The sequence below is a fragment of the Mugil cephalus genome, chromosome 15, assembly GCF_022458985.1.
Source record: "Mugil cephalus isolate CIBA_MC_2020 chromosome 15, CIBA_Mcephalus_1.1, whole genome shotgun sequence".
NCBI lineage: Eukaryota > Metazoa > Chordata > Actinopteri > Mugiliformes > Mugilidae > Mugil > Mugil cephalus.
The window spans coordinates 16149715-16169649 of record NC_061784.1 but is presented as its reverse complement, the minus strand read 5'-3'; the positions used below and the strand labels follow the sequence as shown (position 1 = coordinate 16169649).

General features: G+C 43.1%; 1 protein-coding gene across 1 annotated transcript; it reads right to left on the bottom strand.

Moving 5' to 3' along the window:
• Positions 1-2752: 2752 nt before the first annotated feature.
• Positions 2753-19029, bottom strand: LOC125021739 (protein sprouty homolog 3). Its single transcript, XM_047607902.1, has 2 exons — positions 18151-19029; positions 2753-8656 (listed from the first exon to the last, which is right to left on the bottom strand). Exon 2 carries the CDS (start codon positions 8586-8588, stop codon positions 7695-7697), a length of 894 nt encoding a protein of 297 aa, XP_047463858.1. The 5' UTR covers positions 8589-8656; positions 18151-19029; the 3' UTR covers positions 2753-7694.
• Between the last annotated feature and the right edge of the window lie 906 nt (positions 19030-19935).

Sequence of the window (19935 nt, the reverse complement as noted above, 5' to 3'; positions counted from 1 at the left end):
ATAATACGGAGAGATAACGCCACTGAATTTTTGATTACCGCCCCCTTAGCTCTATTGCTGTGCTGACACTACACCTGCATGGATGGAAGTGAACCTTCAAAACGCCTAAGGCCGAACAGTCAAAAGTTTGACTGTACTTCACCTCAAAAGATGCAGACTCAGCAACTCGAAGTGCTCGAGACGGCGCCATCGTCGACAGGCAGCATTTTTTTAAAAGCCAAGAAAGGTACCGTCTTTGATAGCCTGTGAGACCCCACACTACTGTTTTAATTATTAAATTTCTTTAAATAGGGCGGCACAGTGACTCGTGGTTAGCGCTGATGCCTCCCAGTGAGAAGGTCCTTGTGTTAGCCCTGGACCTGTGTACCCCGGCTCTCGCCCGATGAGATAAATAGAAGTTGACACAAATCCAACATATTTTAGTAAAGGGGATAAATGGAGGCAGAAGACTCTCACTCATTCAGTGATATAGGAACCCAACATTTCACACAGAGCGCTGCACTAGACCTGTCAATCTAAGCCTCATGTACACAGTAGGCCCCGGACTACTGCTGTTTGTCGCTAAATCCAATATCCATGTTATTACGGTAATTTAAAGGCAGACTGAAACACAATTCATGATCATATCCTACATTTCACATACTGTATAATGAGATTATGATGGGACAACATCATAATTAGGGTTTTTTATTAAGATAGTAGCACCCCTCATTTCCTTTTGGGAAATTGGTAACTTATCAGATGATTGTATTTAATGTACTGGTTGAAACATACTTGTCTCATACTAAACTTGTTGTGTTGTCCACATACGAGGCTACCAGGCTAGCGCTCGCAAGACAGAGCCCCAGAGCTGGTGAATGGGTTTACTGGTAAGAGCTTGTGGAGGGGAACACTCATGCATTATTCATTTTCTCTATCACACTTTTATTACTCGCACGCAGACTGTCTGCAGAGTGTTTGTGTATCGCAGATGAGGGAAAACGCGCGTGGCTTCATTTCCATTGAGTGTATGCACTCTTTTATGTCTGTTTGCACTGCAGACTGCAGTGCAAACGAGTGTCTGCGGGTCCAGAGGGAAGCGGCATGGCAGACGATGCTAAAAGCTCTCCTTTAATGCACTTTGATTTGAGATGATGATGTGATTGTTTTTTTTTCTCCCCCTGCAAGGTTGCACATGCATGTAAACACACACACACAAATACACGTGCTTGCATGTCGTTTCTCCTCCTCCTCTAATCTCACGGCTTCTTTCCACATCTCTTTCTGTGTGTCTCTTATATAGACACACGCACACACACGCACACATCTGTATTCACTCTCTAGGATGCCATTAGTGTGACCCAGCCTTGATTACTTATTTATGGGTTCAGCAGAGTAAAGTAAAGGGAGTGGAGTACCGGGGAGGCCTCATTTATAAAACTGTTGTTTGACTTCACCCAGATTTCATCATAGTTGATGTTATATTTGATAAAAAATGAGAAACTTCAAAGATAATAACAGGGCTAATTACTAGGGCTTCAGCCATTTGTGTCAATGATTTAATTTTAGGAAGGATTTTCATTAAAAGAAAGGTTGATTTAACACACTGAGCCTATTACCCACTGATGAAATGATTGGAAATTTTTCTACAAACTGGTGGTACGTGGATAGGCAGAGCTAATGCAACAGACTCAACCTTCAACTGTGAGAGAGAGTTGTATGCAATCTGCAAAAACAAAACACTGATGCGTTGCAGTGTTGATTAAAAAAGTCCTTATCCATACACCAAAAGTGTTCATTAAAAGAGATGGCTGTCTTTAATAATTTTACATTGCTAAGGGCAGTAATGTTATCAATGTCAAAAAAAAAAGAAGCTGTTCAGTGCTTACTTAAACTCAATTTGTCCTCCCACAGAGTATTTAAACTCTAAGAGACTACTAAGAGGCTAATCCTGCCAATAAGAATATTCTCTTAGAGAGTCAGTGTGTTTACATATACCTGCAAAAAACAAATTATTGCCTTAATCCGAATTTAACTGGACAACTTAAGTGTGCCATGTATGCTAATTAGTCGCATAATATTGTAATAAAAAAATACAGCAAATTAATCATCTGTGATCAACAGTATCAAGGCTTGAAATGTTTTTCTTTTTTTTTTTTTCACTACTAGATGTGATAGATACAGTATAATGTTAAAACATGTGTTGCCTGAATTAAACCCAGAGTCCACACAACTCAAACAGACAGAAGGCTGTCGACGACAAAAAGCAAATAATGAAGATGAACACTTGATTGTTTCTTTGAGCCTGGATAATTGGATTTTTGTTATTTCGGTTTTTATTGGAATTAATGGATGGCATCTTGAAGTCTGGTGTCTGCTTCTTGTATCATGGAACCACTGTGTTCCAGCAGCACTAGCCTTCATCAACAGTGTCGGGCAGGAAAACCATTACTTGTTTTCAAATTGATTAACTTTTTGGAGGAGCTAGGGAGCTAGGGAGTACAGTGGCCAGGCACAGTACAGTATGGGAGTCGGCTAGCTGCCTTCCGGGTGTTTAAGAGATGAGTTCATTTGACTTTAGAGACGTTCAGAATAATCATCTTTGCTGAAAAATAAGCTCAAAACTTCAAAAATGGCTTTACTTACTAGAATCACAACATAGAGTAAGACCTTGTTAATTTTACTTATGTGTGCAATTGTAATTGTTGTGTCTTTTATTCATATGAGGAGCCCATTAAAGCACATTAAAGCCTTCAGTCAGTCACACAGTCGCTCTTTTTGGAAGCTCCTTTTTATTGGTTCATCTTTAGCCAGGAGGGTAGCAGCAGCCACACCACACCCAGAGAGGAATAAACGAACGAAATCAAAAAGACAAACGACAACAACATGGGATGCTCTTCCTCTCCGCCCACCGCTCTCTAAAATAAATACTTCTCATGAACACCGTCCATGTGATTACTGTCACTGCTATTGTTGCAACCATTCAAATAAATACCCATGAAGCAATAATGGCAATGAAACAGAGTGTGAAATGCATATTGTTCCATATATAATATATTCATTTTAGATAGATTTCTATATATATTTGTTCCTTATACTCTCCTTAAATTGTTTTACAACACACCGGATGCCAAATTTGTACCAAAAGCGATGCTTGCTAAGACACAGGAGGAGAAGTGTAATGGTTATAATGGCAGCCTACGTACGTACAGCGTAAGACAGGTTCCTGACATGAGCTCGGGTCCTGAGGGAGGAATGTTGGATTTATATGAATACTGGTTCACTTGTACATACAGATACGCACAGCATTGACAGCAGAATGGAGGACGGTGCACAGATTTTAAGACCTTAAGACCTTGATTCCTCTAAAATAACTGGAAAATGTCTAAAAATATATATCTTAAACATTCATTGGTCTTGTAATCGCACATGGTGCTTTTGCCGCCATTATCTAGCTAACTAGTTCTCTTATCAGCTCTTCTGAACATTTTTTTTTTTTTAAATAAAGGAACTCATTTTGTCAGCAAAGAAGTAAAAAGAAGAGGAAAACCATAAACTGACAAAATAACAATTTAAACATGAGAATCGCCGGAACGTGATTTGATTTATTCCCCCACAGTGCACTCCTCAACGCCTCCCTGTGTGTATCTGCTGTACATATAAAACACTGCATACTGAAGGTGTTAAGATTGAACAGCCATCACTATAAATACTTTAAAGCTTCTCTGAGAGAGGACGAAACGTAATTAATTAAAAAATATGCAACAGTTTGCTCCGTAACCTCGTCCAGCTCACGTAGAAAACAATCCAGACGGAAATAAATGTTCCTCGAGTCGTCTCCACGAGCACCGATATCTGGCTGAGGTCGCTCAGCCAGTGTAGAGGAGACAGTGTGTGTGTCTGTAAGGAACCGTCTGTAGCCATGTCCACACTAATGCAGTCAAAGCTGACAACACTTTGGGACCCTTTTCTGCCCGCACTTTTTGTTTTCAGTCAGGCAGACGATGGTTAATCAGAAGCGTCTGCAGTGTCAAGGGTCTTCTCTGCTGCATTTGAAGCGTTGTCATTTCATTCCCAGAGCCGCATGCAGGATAGATGGTGCCAGCAAAGTATCTAAACCAGCTCCCTTGACAAGGATTTATCTGCATTTTTTTTTCTTTTTTGAAGCATGGCTGAAAACGCTCTCAGAGTATTTCAGATTTGGCAGCATTGACGTGAACATGAACTACAGGCGATTTACTAATTAAAAGGTGTCACTAACACAAATTGTGTTTTTGGTTGCAAATACTCCTAATAGTAATAATATCTTCATTGGTAACAGTGGTGGAAAAAGTTGCAACATTTAAAAAAAAAAAAAAAAGAAAGAAATTAAAAGGGGGATGAAGCATCATATTTAAAATTAGTGCCAAATCATCTATCAAAGTGGAACCAGTTATGAGCACAGAAACATTTCGGGCAACATTCGCACAGCCTCAAAACACAAAGGGGTGAAACATACAAAGTTTTATCACTCGGAGGAAATTTAAGAGAATTTTTAGACAACTTTAGTTAGATTTCTTTGATGTTTGAGCTTAGCTTTAATTCATCATAAACTGATGAGCTGATTATGCTCTGGTAATGATCCGCTGGGCCAGTCGGATCATTTGGTTGGGCGTTACGTTACAAGTCACGGTGTAGGTACCAGATCTACTCTGGGAGCATCCAGTGCTTCCAGATGACGTCACATAGCCATTAGGGATGGTGATTTTATAGTTGATTGGACAACAGGAAGAAGCAAAAGTGGAAGAGAGGTTAGCGGTATTAGCGGTTGCTGTCGAAGCAGAGCAGTTTAGCAGTTTTGTTTAGTCATTGTATTCTTTGGATAAATTGATAAAAGCTGCATTATTATTTCATATCTTTGAAGATGAAACGTATGAAATATTTTCATGCCCACTATACGAGTGCATGGATTGAACTTATTTTGTCATTTTATTACTTTGTTTATGAATAATGTGCTGTCATCGTATTTTTTGTCTTTTGTGGAAAATGAAAACTAAAAATCGACCTCTTCCAAACATACCAGGAAAAAAAAAATTAAACCACAAGCTGATCTCGCAGCCCGAGCTGAATGTGGCCGAAGGTAGCCAAACATACTAACATACACTGCAAAAATTCATAAAGTAAGCTGTGAGCCGATCTGGTACCTACAAAGCCAACGTCGTCCGAGCTCAGTGGAGTTGACTCTGATTTAACTCAGTGCTCTCTTTTTGTAACTCATTGTAGTCTTGATCTTAATAGTTTTCACTCATAAGGAACTGTGTTTATGAAGGAAGGCTGAGGAAAACTAGACTAGACTGTAGGATTTTTGCACTGTCCACTTCAGAAAGCTGCAGAAAGGTTTAGGACATTAGTTCAACCAGAGTGTTTCAGATGTTCATTTTTCATTTTGAAGAGCAACAGATTTTTTTTTTTTTTTTAACACAAGCTGCACTTATATTTTATACTGTCATCCTGCAACTGCTTGTCTGAAAAGAATTGGCAGACGAAGCCTAGAACAGGAAATGATCCCAGCAGACAGCCAATTATCTCCAGAGCTTAAATTTTGCTGCATCTCATGAAAATTTGACACTAACACATTAACGGACATAAGAGTGAATCGTAGCTCGAAAATTGCCCCGAAAAGTTCCTGAATTGATCACAAATGGACAATAAATAGGTAAAATGTTCACTATAGTGGAAAACAACTGTAATAATAAACATCAGTTTTCATAGAAACAAAATAAAGCGGAATAAAAATAGTTATACCGTTAACAGCCCGTATTTACATATAAAAATATAGCAAAGTAACATTTAACCTATCAGGTCAGCGTGTGTGTGTGTCTGTGTTTAGGCGACGTCCCGACACACGCGCACATACAGGAAAGTCTATATGCATTCAAACATGAGCACGCGCGCTTAAAAACATGTACATGCACACACACGCACACACACACACACACACACACACACCTGACATTGTGTGTGTGTTGATTTTTATCAGCTTTAGATCCTCACCTCCTAAAAAATAGTCATGCATTGTTGTTGCATTTTTGTTTCACACAAAAACCAGAAGTGCTGGATAACAAAAAAGCCACACTGCTTTTTTTTTTTGTTTGTATGTTTGTTTTCTTGTTAAGGACATGCATGAAATCTATCCGGACTCACGGCAACTTCAACGTACTCTTTGCTCCGGTCACACCATCCATCTGCCAAACGGCAGAACTCCACTCATCCTGTACTTCCCCTCCCTCCCACGCTCAGAATCTTCTCTGGCCCATTAAGAGCTATCACGAAGCTAATTGCCTGTTTGATCAACTCTCCATGGACCTGGAATTGGAAGCTTTCAGCCGTCTGAGCTTAAGAGGAGAGACGGACGAGGCAGCAGGGATATATAGGATGTAGGAATAATACGCCTGGTGTCAGCTGCTTTCACTGGTTGCGTTGTTTTATTTCAATTCGGTCCATTTTTTTTTTTTTTTCAGTTTGTCTTGCACTGGATGACTGAAAAATCCCCTGGCAACAGGACCTCCGCAAGCCCTTCCTTGCACTAAATGAAGGGACTGGGTTCAGAGAAGAGCTTCTGAGTGTGGGAGGAGGAGGAGGATGGAGGATGGAGGTGGGGGCTGCGAAGGAGGTCAGTCAGAGGAGGAAGGTTGGCGACAGACTGACTTCGAGAGGAAACCCGACCAGACCCTCAGAGCTCCACTGAAGCAGCACGGCTAAAAATAAGACAAAAGGAGGCTTCTTCTGCTGACAAAACAACATACACACAGGCTCTACATACACAGATTGTTGGACAGTAGGAGGACACACACGGAGACACACACAGGCTGCCTAGTCACAATGGATGCATCCTCCCTCTGGTTAAATAATCCCCCGTTCAGCTCTTGGCTGGTTGGGGAAAACATTGTCCGTTTACCTCACAGTGCTTTTCCTTTACAAATGAGCTTAATAGCATTGAAAATCCCTCAGTTTGTACAGTACATGGTCCCTTTTTGGTGTCAAACTCTTGTTACAGGTGTTTTTTGTTCTCACTTTTATGCCTCGGTGGTTCGCAGTCCCAGTAAGGTGTTCACCTCGGAGCGACAATGGTGTCTTCATTTGCTCATCTCGAACATTTTGTGTTCTGAACGTGGTAGTTGTAACCGCAGCCTCTCACAGTTCTGATTCTCTCTTTCTAGAGGACAGAAGCTGTTGGCAAAGACCATACACATTGCCGCAGGCGTCTTTCCTTCCTGATTTGGTCCATCGCCCCTCTCTGTGCGAACTCTATGCAAAGGGCGGGGAGGAAGGAGGTTTCACAATAAATAAATAGATTTTAACAAGGCCAGATTACACCACAGAATGCAGAGAGAGGTGATTTCTATCTGGGACTCTTAGTTAAGGTTGAAGGGCAGTCCAGCAAAGCACGACAGCTTCTTCTTCTTCTTCAAGATGAATTCGTGTTTTTAGGCATTAAGTCTCCAACATGAACAGGCACAGTAAAGCTTTGGTCCCTCCTGAGCTGGAGAAGAAGTAAATTCAAGGTACATAAGGTGAACAACACTTCACGGTTGGTTGGTTGGCTTGTCATATGTAGGTAGGTGGGTCACAATGGCACTGTCGTCACTTGTCAGCTGTGGCACTGGTAACTGGCGACAGCGTTGCTTTGGCCACGGCTGAGGGGGAAATCATTTACCTGGCCCCATCTAAGCCTGTCATAACGGCTTCTCCAGAGCTTTGCTACGGAGCGAAGGATGAGCGTTAGGGTTGGAGGCGGAGATCTTGCGGCACACAGTGTTGGTGTTGCTGCACCTGCAGCCGGGCCGCGTGGCCCTGTCGTGGGCACACTGGCACAGGGCAAGGCACAGCCTGGCAGGGGGGTAGCAGCAGAGGCAGGGTAGACAGAGCGCCAGCAAGCCCATCGTGCTCCAGCGGGCACAGGCGTGGGCGGGAGCGCAAGAGCACGGCCGGTCGGCACAGTTATCCTCGTCGTCCTGGGCAGAGCAGTGATAGAATAAGCCTTTAACGCAGCACAAGCACGTGCCGTACTCCACGGCACTCTCGGCAGAGCACAGGCAGCGCTGTCCACAGGCCCAGCAGGACGGCAGGCGGCGTGGGGCGCAGCACTCTCGGCATTTACAGAGACCGCACCGTTCACAGATGAACTGGTGAAGCCCAAGGTCAGCCTCGCCCGCCAGACGTTTACCCAAGGAAGCATCAGGCTTGAGTTCCCCTTTAGGCTGAGAATGAACCACCGAACTAAGACCAGAGTGGGACGGTGTCAGACCTGCTAATAGCCTCTGGTCTGAGGCGGCACTGGTCCGAGACATGGAAGAGCTTATAGTACTGGAACGGCTCAGGTGGGAAAGGTGAGCGTGCTGCTGCTGACTTTGGCTGCGGGACAGAGCAGAGGGGAAAGAAGGCTGGGGGTGTTGGGTGTATACTCCATGGGGGTAACGGTCATCGTGGGCGTAAAAAAATCCGGACTGGGTTGCCGGTACCAGCGCCACGGGCCTGTCCACATAGTCATTGTTGGCCCGGATGGCACGAATCTGGTCGAGCGACAGCACAGAGTCCAGCTCCGTCCTCAGGGAATGAGTAGGGTCCATCCTGGTGAGCCGGCTGGGTGGCACCAGGGTGCAAGGTGCTCCCACCGCTCACGGCACATCAGATAAACCTGCAAACACACAGAAAAAGGAGGCAACTATGATTACCAATCAAGATGCAATCAACTTTTACACTTGAATGATTTACCCAAGTTTCCAAATGCACATAGAAGGCACCATATTACAACTAGAAGCAGTATTCTACACATTGCACTCCAAATATTTGGGCAGCACTTGCTCAAACATGGATTCCTGGCAGCAGAAACTCCACAAAACCGCTCCACTGTGTCATCGTGACCACACTCCACTGCTCACTATTATTAGCCTGCCAGAGCCAGAGAGATGCAGCCATGAGGTCCACACTGTAATTTAGCATCTGTTGAACACAGCTGCTGCTGCCACGGAGGAAACCCACCTGCAGACAGTGGCTCGCAGCGAGGCCAAGCAATTGAGCAAATTATTGAGTAAGTGGGGTTAAGATTCAAATTTAATAACAGCACAAATTTTGTGTACATACAGATTTGGTACACCTGCATCTCTGACCGAGAAGCTTGTCGATTCTGATTGAGCAAAAAGCCTTAGTTTAGGGCAATAAAGTACATGGAGCTTTGGTCTGTGGTTCAAACCAGGCAGCAGCCACAGCTAAATGCTGAAGCAAGTATAGAAATGCTTTAAGGCACGAATTCTTCAATATCTGCCTACAAAAAGGTTATAAAAGAGAAAGAAATGTTTTCGTGAGAAAGTCTCAGTACTTTTACCACAACTTCTGGTGTCCTAAACGGCTCAGAGGGTGAATATAAATTTGCTCAAGAGTTCAGCAAATGCACAAGCAAGCCTGACTAAATGAAATCACGTTGGATATGCAGTGATTCGATTCCCTGCTCAGACATCCGACAGACACACAACTCCGGGAGCATAAACCCGATACGGCAGCATATCTATCGCTCGTGTCAGAAAGGAAAATGTGGCGTTTGCATTTGTGTGCATGATAAACAACGGCGCGCACCCTCTTCGACCAGCATGTACACACTCGGCTACGGCGTATACACACAGAGGAACGGCACTCTTGCCAAGTGGCCAAGGGGGAGAGATCGCTGGCTCGCTCGCCCGCATGGGGCCGGTCCTCTCCGAGAGTAATGAGGCCAAATGGAAATGCGTTTAAAGCAGCTCAGATCAGAGATTAGATAGAAAAGGGAGGTAAGAGGAAACGGCAGCAACTAACCATAGCCGCATCCATGTGAGTGAAGACTGCTCTCAACGTATTTTCTGTTGAGTGTTTCTAGTAGTTGCATCTGTACCCATTCACCAAACTGCTTATATGTGTCTGAAATAATGTCTGAAACCGCTCCTCCCACCTCATTTTGTGTAAGGAAAGGAACACCTTTATCTCGTCTTGCTTCATAAAACTTGTTTCTTTTGTAAATCGGGGACACTTTTACCTTCAGGAGTGAAGAAGACATCTAGTTTGTTGAGTTACTTGATCTCAGCAGGTTAATTCTTTATTGCTCACATAGACTGCATTTAAAAGATGGGTGTGTGACTTTTAAAGGAATCCCATCATTAATTACATACTGGGCCTCAAAAACTTCAAAATGAATGAGAAAGTGAATATCCCAAAGAACCACAGCATAACTTGTGTTCCAGCCCCCAAAAGATTACTAATCCCGCAGTGATGAAACCCTTTACTGACTCCGTCTACTGTGGGAGTGACCTGAGTAGTTAGAATGAGTAGCTGAAAGAAAAGAGGTAGACCTTGCAAAACCCTTTTCATTACAACTTATAGGTTAGAGATTTGTTGGGTTGGTTTTTATTTCTCATTTGTTATTATGGTGCAAAACCAGAAAAGTAAATCATGACCACACCTTTAAATGATGGTTACATAAAAAGCTCCCGGTATTTATTTATTTATTTTTTTATCATAACAGTATTAACAGATCAGCAGCATCATTTTAAGTTTTCCGCTGTTTAATCTCCAAAAAGTTCTGTTGCAGGTTGATCAGCAACGATGTTGTGTAAATGTATGGCTAAAGAGTTGAAAAGACAAGGCACAATTTAATATAAGTACAGTCTGGAAAAGGCAGAACAAGAGCAGTAAGAGAAACAGAAGTACGGATGAGGAAGGAGGTTGAAACCCAAGAATGGTCATCCATCACTGGCAGGGAGGGAGGGGTGATTAGCAAGCCGGATTGTAAAAGGGAAAATAAACTCAGAACTACTCCTCCTGTCCTTCATTCTGTGCAAGAGGAGACTTTTGGACAAACAGTGGCAGCCTGAGCGTAAAGGTGTCCTCCTCTCTTCATCTGACGCCCCCTCCCCCTCCCACCCCCTGTCCCATGCTTCCACGGGTCCAGCCATAAAGCAGCAGATAAGGAGGGCCAGGTTGGTTAGATGAGGATGCATTTTCAAATTAGTCTGGGGAGAGAGAGGAGAGGTCCTGTCGACTAATCTCATCAGACAGAGCGGTGGCTGTGGCTCCCTCCTACTCTGCTCGCCTATCGGCCCATCTAACTGTTAAAAAGTAGAGGCCTGCCGTCCATTTTCATGACCTCATATTTACTTACTGGTTGAGCCGACCGCTGCTGCCGCTGCAAGTCATGTCAGGAGGTTAGAACTACCGCCTCAGACGATCTGTCATGGGTTGCACAATTCAGACTTTTTACAGTTGACTGTTACGTGGTGAAACTAGTCACTGATGGTGTCACTGATAAAAACACAATAGAAAGTAAATCTATATTCTTGGCCTTGAATACCCTAATACTGAGAACAAACAGTTCATGCACGACAAACTGTATGTTACAGATATGTATAGCCTGTATAAAAACAGGCAGCAACTCAGCACCATCAATATCAGTTGACATCTTATCATTCCAGCCTTTTTGCCAAAAACAAAACAAAACAAAACATAAAAAAATGGCTATTTAGGAGACACCCAAAGGAAGTTTAATGTTATTATTATTATTTAGCAGAGGAGGAAGAAAACATTAAACATATTATTAAGTGTGTCGCTTCTCCCGACTCCTTTTCGAACATTACCAGTAATGTAAGTTACTTATTGAAAGTACTTTTATTTTTCTGTCTTTTGTTTCTGCACTTGATGCATTTCTTTTCTTTTGAATGTTTGAAATAAATAAAAACTAAACTAAACGCTGTTCATGAACTTTTTGGACGAACACTTTGGTCCCTGCTGAACGCCAAGACTCTGAGGTTTCTATCACAAAAGTCAGAATCACTCTATGTGGTATTGTTCTTGAGTAATCAAAGTTGGCACACAAGCTAAAAAAAATGAGAAGTTGTCGAGTTCGCCGGAATTCTGTTGGTTTTGAAAAAATGTGTTGGTCGTGTTGGCTAGACTGGTTGAATCCTATACTGGCTTTCATCAACGCAGTCAGAAGAAGATGACATAAGTATGGCTCAAACACAACTCGTATACAGAGCTCTGAATGGTTCAACTGCTGGTGTCCCATGTACAGAATGTTACAGGGTTAATAGTGTAGCCAGGTATTTCTCTGAAGTCTTCTCAATGTACTACAGCAAATTGTTAATATGCAGCTTCCTCTTCTCTGTTGCCTCAAGTCGTTTGGTGAAGTTACTAAGAAATGATTTACATATTTTGTCACGGTAGTATGGGCTTCATCATTAGAAGTATTTCCACACACTGGTTTGTTTGCTGCGGTGTCACAGTGAGCTGGACAGACCTGTCTTCTGGTAGGTGTCCATGTTGTTATCGTCATGTGATCAGTGTCTAGTCGATGTGTCACGGTGCAGCAGTGGATTCAACAAACCCTTAGTGTCGTTGAACATTCATTCACCAATAGCCCATCGCTAGCCCAGCTAACACACCATTTTTTTAATTCATACAGAGAAAAAAAAATCTCTACATGAATTTGGACAGTCCGATAGTCATTTAAAGCCATTTCTTTGTAAACAAATTCAACTCTATGACACCAAGACGACATGTACAACTTCGCCGCCGCCACTCTTCTGTCGATTGTTGCATAAAGCCAAACAGTTCGATTGCTCTGACAGGTCTTTGCTGGAGCATGATCAGCTCCCAACAGAGGGACTCCAACCCAGTTTGCCACCACAAAAAAAAAAACGTATCTTCAAAACACCGCTCTGCTGGGTAGTGTCTGTTATCAACCCTGTGGCAACAACAGCTGGGATCAGAGCTCTGTGTGTGCGGATGCGTGTGTGTGTGTGTGTGTGTGCGTGTTAAAGGGTGACGGAGGGCGAGGCAGGCAGCACCCTCCCCTCTCACATTACAAGTGGAGCTGAGAGTCACATGTTTGTTACTGTGCGATTGTGATTGTGCCAGGATTCTGGTTAGCTGACTTCCCAAACATGGTTTCCACGGAAACATCTCCCACTAGAAAGGCGTAGCGAGCGAACAGCATCTCACTTATCTGTTGTTTTGGTTGTTTATTTCTTTTAAACTTGGTTAGATTTTATATTAGATCGTTTTAATGTGCCACGCGTGTGCTGGAATTAGATTTAAGGATAGAGGCAATCTTAGTTACTCAGTTTTCATGCTGGTGCTTGGTGGCAGATTCTGAAAGTACTTGTGAAATGGTGTTGCTGCACTTTCTTTTTCTTAGTTCGGAAGATGGCAACATTTTTGTAAATTTTTGTGATTGTATTTCAAAAAACTATTCCGTCCCATTCTTGTCACCCACATCTTCAGAAAGTATCAAGTATCTAACTTGGTGTTCATGGGAAAGAGTGATGCAGATAATCAGTCAGAGTAAGAAACTTGTTCTGAAACTTGTGCTCAACAAGATTGTAACAGGTAAAAAGTGCCACTCTGCAGACGAATAAAAAGAACCCCCCCCCCCTTTTTTTTTTTAGCTAAATGTAGTTTCATTTTACATTTCATTCATACGCTATGGCAAATGGAGACAAGGACGGAAAGAGAGACGAATGAATATGCTAAAGATTGCATGTGTGAAAGGATGCACGTGAATGAGGCAAACCAAACTAAGAGGAGAATCGTCACAGAGAGCTGTTGTTTCAGGAGGCTGTCAGCAGTAACCTGAGGATGGACCTCTGTGCTGGGGGAGTATCGGTAATGACTGGGGCTGTGCCATGGGACGGACACACACTCCTCCTCCATCACTCTTTTCTACAACAACACACTCTGTGTTCACTCTGTCTTTTACTGCCCAATCACCATTCATGCCGCCAGCATTGTAGCGTGAAAGAATAAATTTACAAGGCAGGAAAATAAACGAGGGTGTGTGCGGTACAAAATTTTTGTTTCGCTTTCTTTCTTTTGACTTTTGAACTCGCCATGTTGCACTTTCAAGGAATCCCTTGCCACCTTTTCATTTACAGTATGATTTTTGAGTTGGTTTGATTCTTTCCAGGTTGTTTTCTAAGTTTTGAAAAGTCCTAAAGACACTAAATCCTACATTTTCTGTTGAAAAGGCCTTTTAAAACATTTTAAATGTCTAAAATGTTCTAAATGTCATTCGTAAACATCTATCTTCCTCTTGCCCGTGGAGCAGGAAGGCAGCCAGTATGTTCTCGTATCTGCAGGAGATGTTGAACCTCTAGGTCTGCGCAAACAATATTTGGCTGTTTAGTCTTTTCTTTTAAGGTTCTGGGGAATACATTACAGATAATTGAAGTGCTACATTTTATGCTACTTCTCCAAGTTAAGGTCAAAGATCAAATAGTCCTAAAAACTCTCGACTCTAACACGTAAGCTAAGAGAATCTCTTTTCTTTTTTCTTTGAGCTCATATTAATTGTAATGGTCCAGTACAGAGTGCTAAGAGTCCTTGTTTATCCACTATTCTCTTCCAGGAAGAGTTCCATCACTCGTTTGAGAAAAACAAAGTAGTGCGAGTTTGGAGAGTCACTGCTTTAAATGTCAAAAGGAAAGATAAACTTTGTGATCTGTGCTGATCCCTCGTCTGGCCGCTGACTCTCCGACTTCCGCTGAGTCTGGACTCGACCTGCTGATGGTCGATGGAGTGTAATGGATGGAACGTCGCTGCATCTCTCGCAGATGACATCATGGTTTCAGGCTATTTTAAAACTGACTGCAGTGACCCCTTGCCTTGGAATGAGGAGGGGTTGCCCTCTCCTCTCCTCGCCTCTCCTTTCCTGTCTTCATCCCCCATCCTCTCACCTCCTCTCCCTCCCTCATGTCACCTTCACCGCCTTCCCTCACGCTCCCATCCATTCACTGCCTCTTTCCTCCTGCTCCTCCTTTGCATTTCTTTCTTTTTGTTATCCTTTCTCTCCAAACTATTAAACATGCTCTGGGGAGGTTCTCTAGAGAAACAATTATTAAACTATACAAGTTTAGATGTCTCAGTGTAGTTTGGACACATTCCCACTCACTACCCAGATCAGGACACCGGATTTGAAATAATGGCCGTGGAAAGTGTGGCATGAGTGAAATACTTTAGTTCAGAATCCTAAGTTAAAGAGGAGAATAGAAGCACATTTAAGACAGCAGATTCAAGAGGTCAACATTAGAGTGGTCGGAGTGTATGTATGTGCGTGCGTTGAGACCTGTCAGGCACTAAGACCCAGGGGCCTTCCTCCTGATGCCCTGCGGGAGTGCAGCAGGATTGAATGACAATAAACTGGACGAGATACCGGATGTGCCGAATCTGACCCCAACGGAAAGACTGAAATAGACACTGCAGACCAGCAAGTCCAGGCAGAAGGGGAGGAAGGGACGAGGCGGTGGGAGAGTGAGGGACGGCTGATGCTAGTAACGATAAAAATGTATTTAAGTCGCGATCGAACCAGTTCTTATACTGGTAAGCAGTTGTTAATAAACACTTACGCGGAGTCAGATGTAATTTTCTGCCACTAATTTGTCAGATACAGGGAAGAGAAAAGCAACATATGGCTCGTTGGAGACACCAAGCTTATTGAAAGTGGACAGATCAGCCGTCATCAGCTAATACGCGACGGGCTACTCCAACTTGACCTTTACGATGATGATGATATTACCGCCCATTATCGATTCGGCCGTGAGCGGGGTTATGGATCAGGAGATAATGTTTGTAAATGGTCGGCGGGGGTTTGAATCAAACACCATGATGGATCTTTACCGATGTACAGTAGGCTTCCTTTTTCTGGTTGGATGCTGCCGCACGTGTCACTCCGGCAACCGCGCAACGAGCCAAGCTAACGTTGCACCGGCGTAAAGCGGTTAGCAACGTGCTAGTGGGATCTCTGTGATGCATTTACTGACATCTCTTTCAACCGAATCCACATGCAACGTGAGGGACAAGAAAGTTGATACATTTTGGATAAGCTACAGAGAAGGAAAGCAGAATGGATTAACAAATGTTTAATGGTGCACACCCACTCTTTACATTATCTGTTAGAACAGGATTAAATTTGAGTATTTAAAAACTGGGATGGCCTTGGTCCTGATAACGCCAACCCTAGGTAGAGTTGGTATCATCTCTGAAACACCTAAAAAGCACATGTTTGTTTTGTCCATCATGGTTTCCTCTCATTTTCTGTGTGAGACAATAAAGTCTTTGGGAGAATGGACTTTGTTCTGCAAGGTCAGAGTCCGTCAGCAGTTAGAGTGACGTAAGTCGCTGAAACCTAAGCTTGATTTACCTTCTCAGATGTTTGTCAGTGTCGTCTAACCCATGTTCGCTTTGTTATCACCGGCTCTCTGTTAATAACTTCAAGCTGCTGCTAATGCTGGTAACATTCATCTCTTCATTTCCACAATTTACAGAACACTGACATTTGATGACGTCTAACATCTTCCTCCACATACATGAGGTATAAACTGCTAATGTAATCTCCTGTTTCGGCCTACAGCACTTTTGAGTGGATTCTTTAGAAACGTCCATCACAGTTTCTCGCTTTTCATTTTATGCAAATTCCCTGATTTCTGTGCTACTTGCATTTCCTTCTGCCTGTTGCATTTTGAGAAGGAGTTTGCTGCAACATTGTTAGTTATGAGATATAATATGCATGACGTGCTCTCACAGAAGTGTTGTTCTTTATGGTCAAAACCATTTCCTCTTGATATAATCAGTCAGCTAAAGCAAACCTAAAACGAACTAACTGTCTCATCACTAGTTGTGACCAACCTTTTTTTTTTTTTGATGGGAAAACTATTTTAAAGGAACTAATTCTTATATTTCTTCCCCATTACCATCAATAGACGTCATGGTGACATCTAGTGGTGTTTAGAGAAACTACACACGTAGCAAATTTAGCAGAATGTAGGAAAACTAACAGACGTACGACAGCGCTGTATGTCAGAAACAGGACTTTTATGTCTTTTATGTCATATTCCATAAAACAAAATCCAAGAATGCTTTCTTTTTTTTTTTCTAGAGTGTTTTTACGGTTAATCTTCTCTCGCACTCTTTTCACAAACTTGTGGTTCTGTGGTGCATTAGTCAGTGCATTAGCTCCTCTGCTGTGGCATGACACCACTTCATCCCCTCCCTCTCTGCATCTTTTTAAGCATCTATCGTTTCATCGTTCATTCATCTACCCTCCATGTTGCTGTGCTCTGTCTCCTCCCTCCCATCCATCCATCCATCCATCCATCCATCCATGCCCGGTCAATCCCTTCCCCTCTTCCACTCCTCTCGTCCCATTCACTCTCCCTCTTTCCCTATCTGGCACCCCCACCCCTCCCATCAGTCCGTCCCGTCATTTGCACGTCCACCCGCCCCTCCAGTCCCACCCCAGCCCCGGAGATGGGTATTGACATTCTGCATCCGACCTTGAGGACAATCAATCCCAACCCCACATGTCCCCATCGCAGTTACACACTGGTGACTGATGTTAACATGCAGCCAAATAATCTGTTTATACGGCCGTTTGTTAAATCTGGTCAGGATCAGTGGGGAACGTGCACGCCCTCTCTGGGATTCAAAAGAGTTAATTACTCCAAATAATGGCAATATAAAAAGACAGACATCGCCTCGTCCATACGTCCTAAAAAGGCGCCAACGCAATAGTTCACTAATAGAAACTGACTAATGAAGCATAAAGAATAAAGGAACATGTCGTTCACTATATTGCTTCAAGAATTCACCAGCCACATAATGAAGCTCCAATCAAACGGTGAAGGAGAATTTTACCGCCGGATATTTTCCGATTTCCGGAGGTGGAATGGGTAATATATTGCAGTTTTCCGTCGGATTTATGCTCAGGCTTCTGCGAGGAATTTGGCAAGTTAGTACTTATGTACTGCACACTTTAAAGAACTTTTTTTTTTTTCCAACACTGAGATAAAAGAAATTAGCACAATAATTTTCGATTCTGAGAAAGGCCAGATAAGCCAGGCGTGGGTGCGTATTCACTAAAGAAAGTACACATTAATTCTGTGACAGTGCAAACCCCTAGTTTTTCATTTTTTTTTTCTCCCACATCCTAGTTTGTGTTTAAATGAAATCTAATGTTCCACAGTCGCTGCCTGAATAAGAAGTCAGAAAAACTTTTGAATAATTCCTTAAATTCGTCAAAAAATCCAAATGGAACTTTGCCATCCCAAGGTCACACAAATCATCAATAGTTCATCAGCAGATCAGATGGCGACAGGATGAATTTATGCTTACCTCTGATTGGTGGGAGATCCATTCTGCGGTGCTGTGCTGGGGCGTCCCGACTCTCAGTGTGTGTGCGTGTCTGTGTGTCTATGTGTGTGTGTGTGCTTTTATAGTCCTACAATGCTCCTTAAATGACTAACTGTACGTCTTTGGACCCGGTGGTGAATTTATCTTCACCTTTATGTACTTTTATGAGTCTTGTCTTGGTACTGCTGTGTGTTGTTAGTTTGTAATATAGACTGAATTGTGGTTGTCTTGAGGGTGTGCGTCCGTGAGGCTGGGAGGGATGCTCTTTCTCAGCTTGACTCGCCCTCCTCCTCCTCCTCCTCCTCCTCTTCGTCCTCCTCCTCCTTCTCCTCCTCCTCCTCCTCTTCCCGGAGATCTTCCAGGGGCTCTCTGATCCTTGTCACCTCCTCCACCTCCTCCTCCTCCTCCTCCACCTCGCAAAAAAGCCCAAAAGTCGAATAGAAGAGCTCCACTCTCTCTGTCCAAGTCACAACAGAGGCTTCTGATATAGTGATCCTGAGAAAAAAAAATGAACAAAAAATAAAACAAGAACCTTTTTTTTTTCTTTTTCTTTTTTCTTTTTTTCTAGCTGCTCAGCTTCGAGAGAGAGAAAAGCGTCCTCGGATGCAGGAGAGGGAAGTGGAAGTGTCTCCACGCAGACTCTAAGAGTGAAATACTTGCAGCAGCAGCAGCAGCACAGTGATTTAGGTTTTAAAAACAAATGTCGATAAAAATGAAAGCAGCAGGCTGTTTAAAGTCAGAAGTCTTAAAAAAATCTTCCTTTTTTTCTCTGCTCAGAAATAGCTTCTTTTCCTCTTCTGCTGTAGTTTCCTCTCTTCTCTCCGAGAGATGAATGACTGAGATCTGCATGCACTTTCTCTCTCTCTGACACACACACACACACATTCTCCAGTCACCCCTCCTCCTCCTCCTCCTCCTCCTCTCTGACTCCTCCCTCTGCCATCACTGAATTCAGTTCAATTCAGTTCTGCTGGATGAACATGACAGAGCAGAAGCCTGCGTGTTACTGCAACTAGAATGAGTTCCCATCCTTTCAGGGTCCCATTTTTTACTAACTTAAGATTTATTTTAAGCTCTAAATAGTTAGTTTTATTTAAATTTTTTTCTGTTGTTTCTGCCAAGGAACAACGCAAGGCTGAGAAGCTTCCACATTGAGCAGTGTTTCAAATGAATGTCCACTTATCTGTGGGAGGAAGCCAACAGGAAGTGAGGAGAAGCCCCGGAATCTGTTTTAGCATGCTAACCACCGAGCAGCTTTCACGGGAAATGAGCGGAACGGCATCTTTGAACACCGAATCGAGGTTCTCCTTGTTTACATCAGCACCATTAGTCCGCCAAGTATCACAATAATTGCCCAATCAGATAAAGAAAACGCATCATGTAACCACCTCAAACAAACTGAGTCTATCAGAGTGAATCATCAGATTTAAGTTTCGTTTAAAGTATGCCGTAACCTACATAGCTAACCTACACAGGTGCGAGCCATTTATACTCGTGCGCTCGCCAGTTGGTTTTGCTCTGTAAAAACCACAGCTCTTGCCACCTGCGTCGTTGTGGCGCGGTCTGGACGTTGCCGTAGTTACGGCATCGAATTGACGTAGAAGCATTGACCACCTTTAACCCTTGATCAAATGATTTGGTTTGGTTCGAATGGAATAAATTCATCCTTCACGAGCATGTTTGCTCTATGTGGGGTAAACATCTGTTGACGAGTTTCAAGGTGGCACAGAAACATGGAGGCATCAAAACGACCAGCTGTTCAAACAA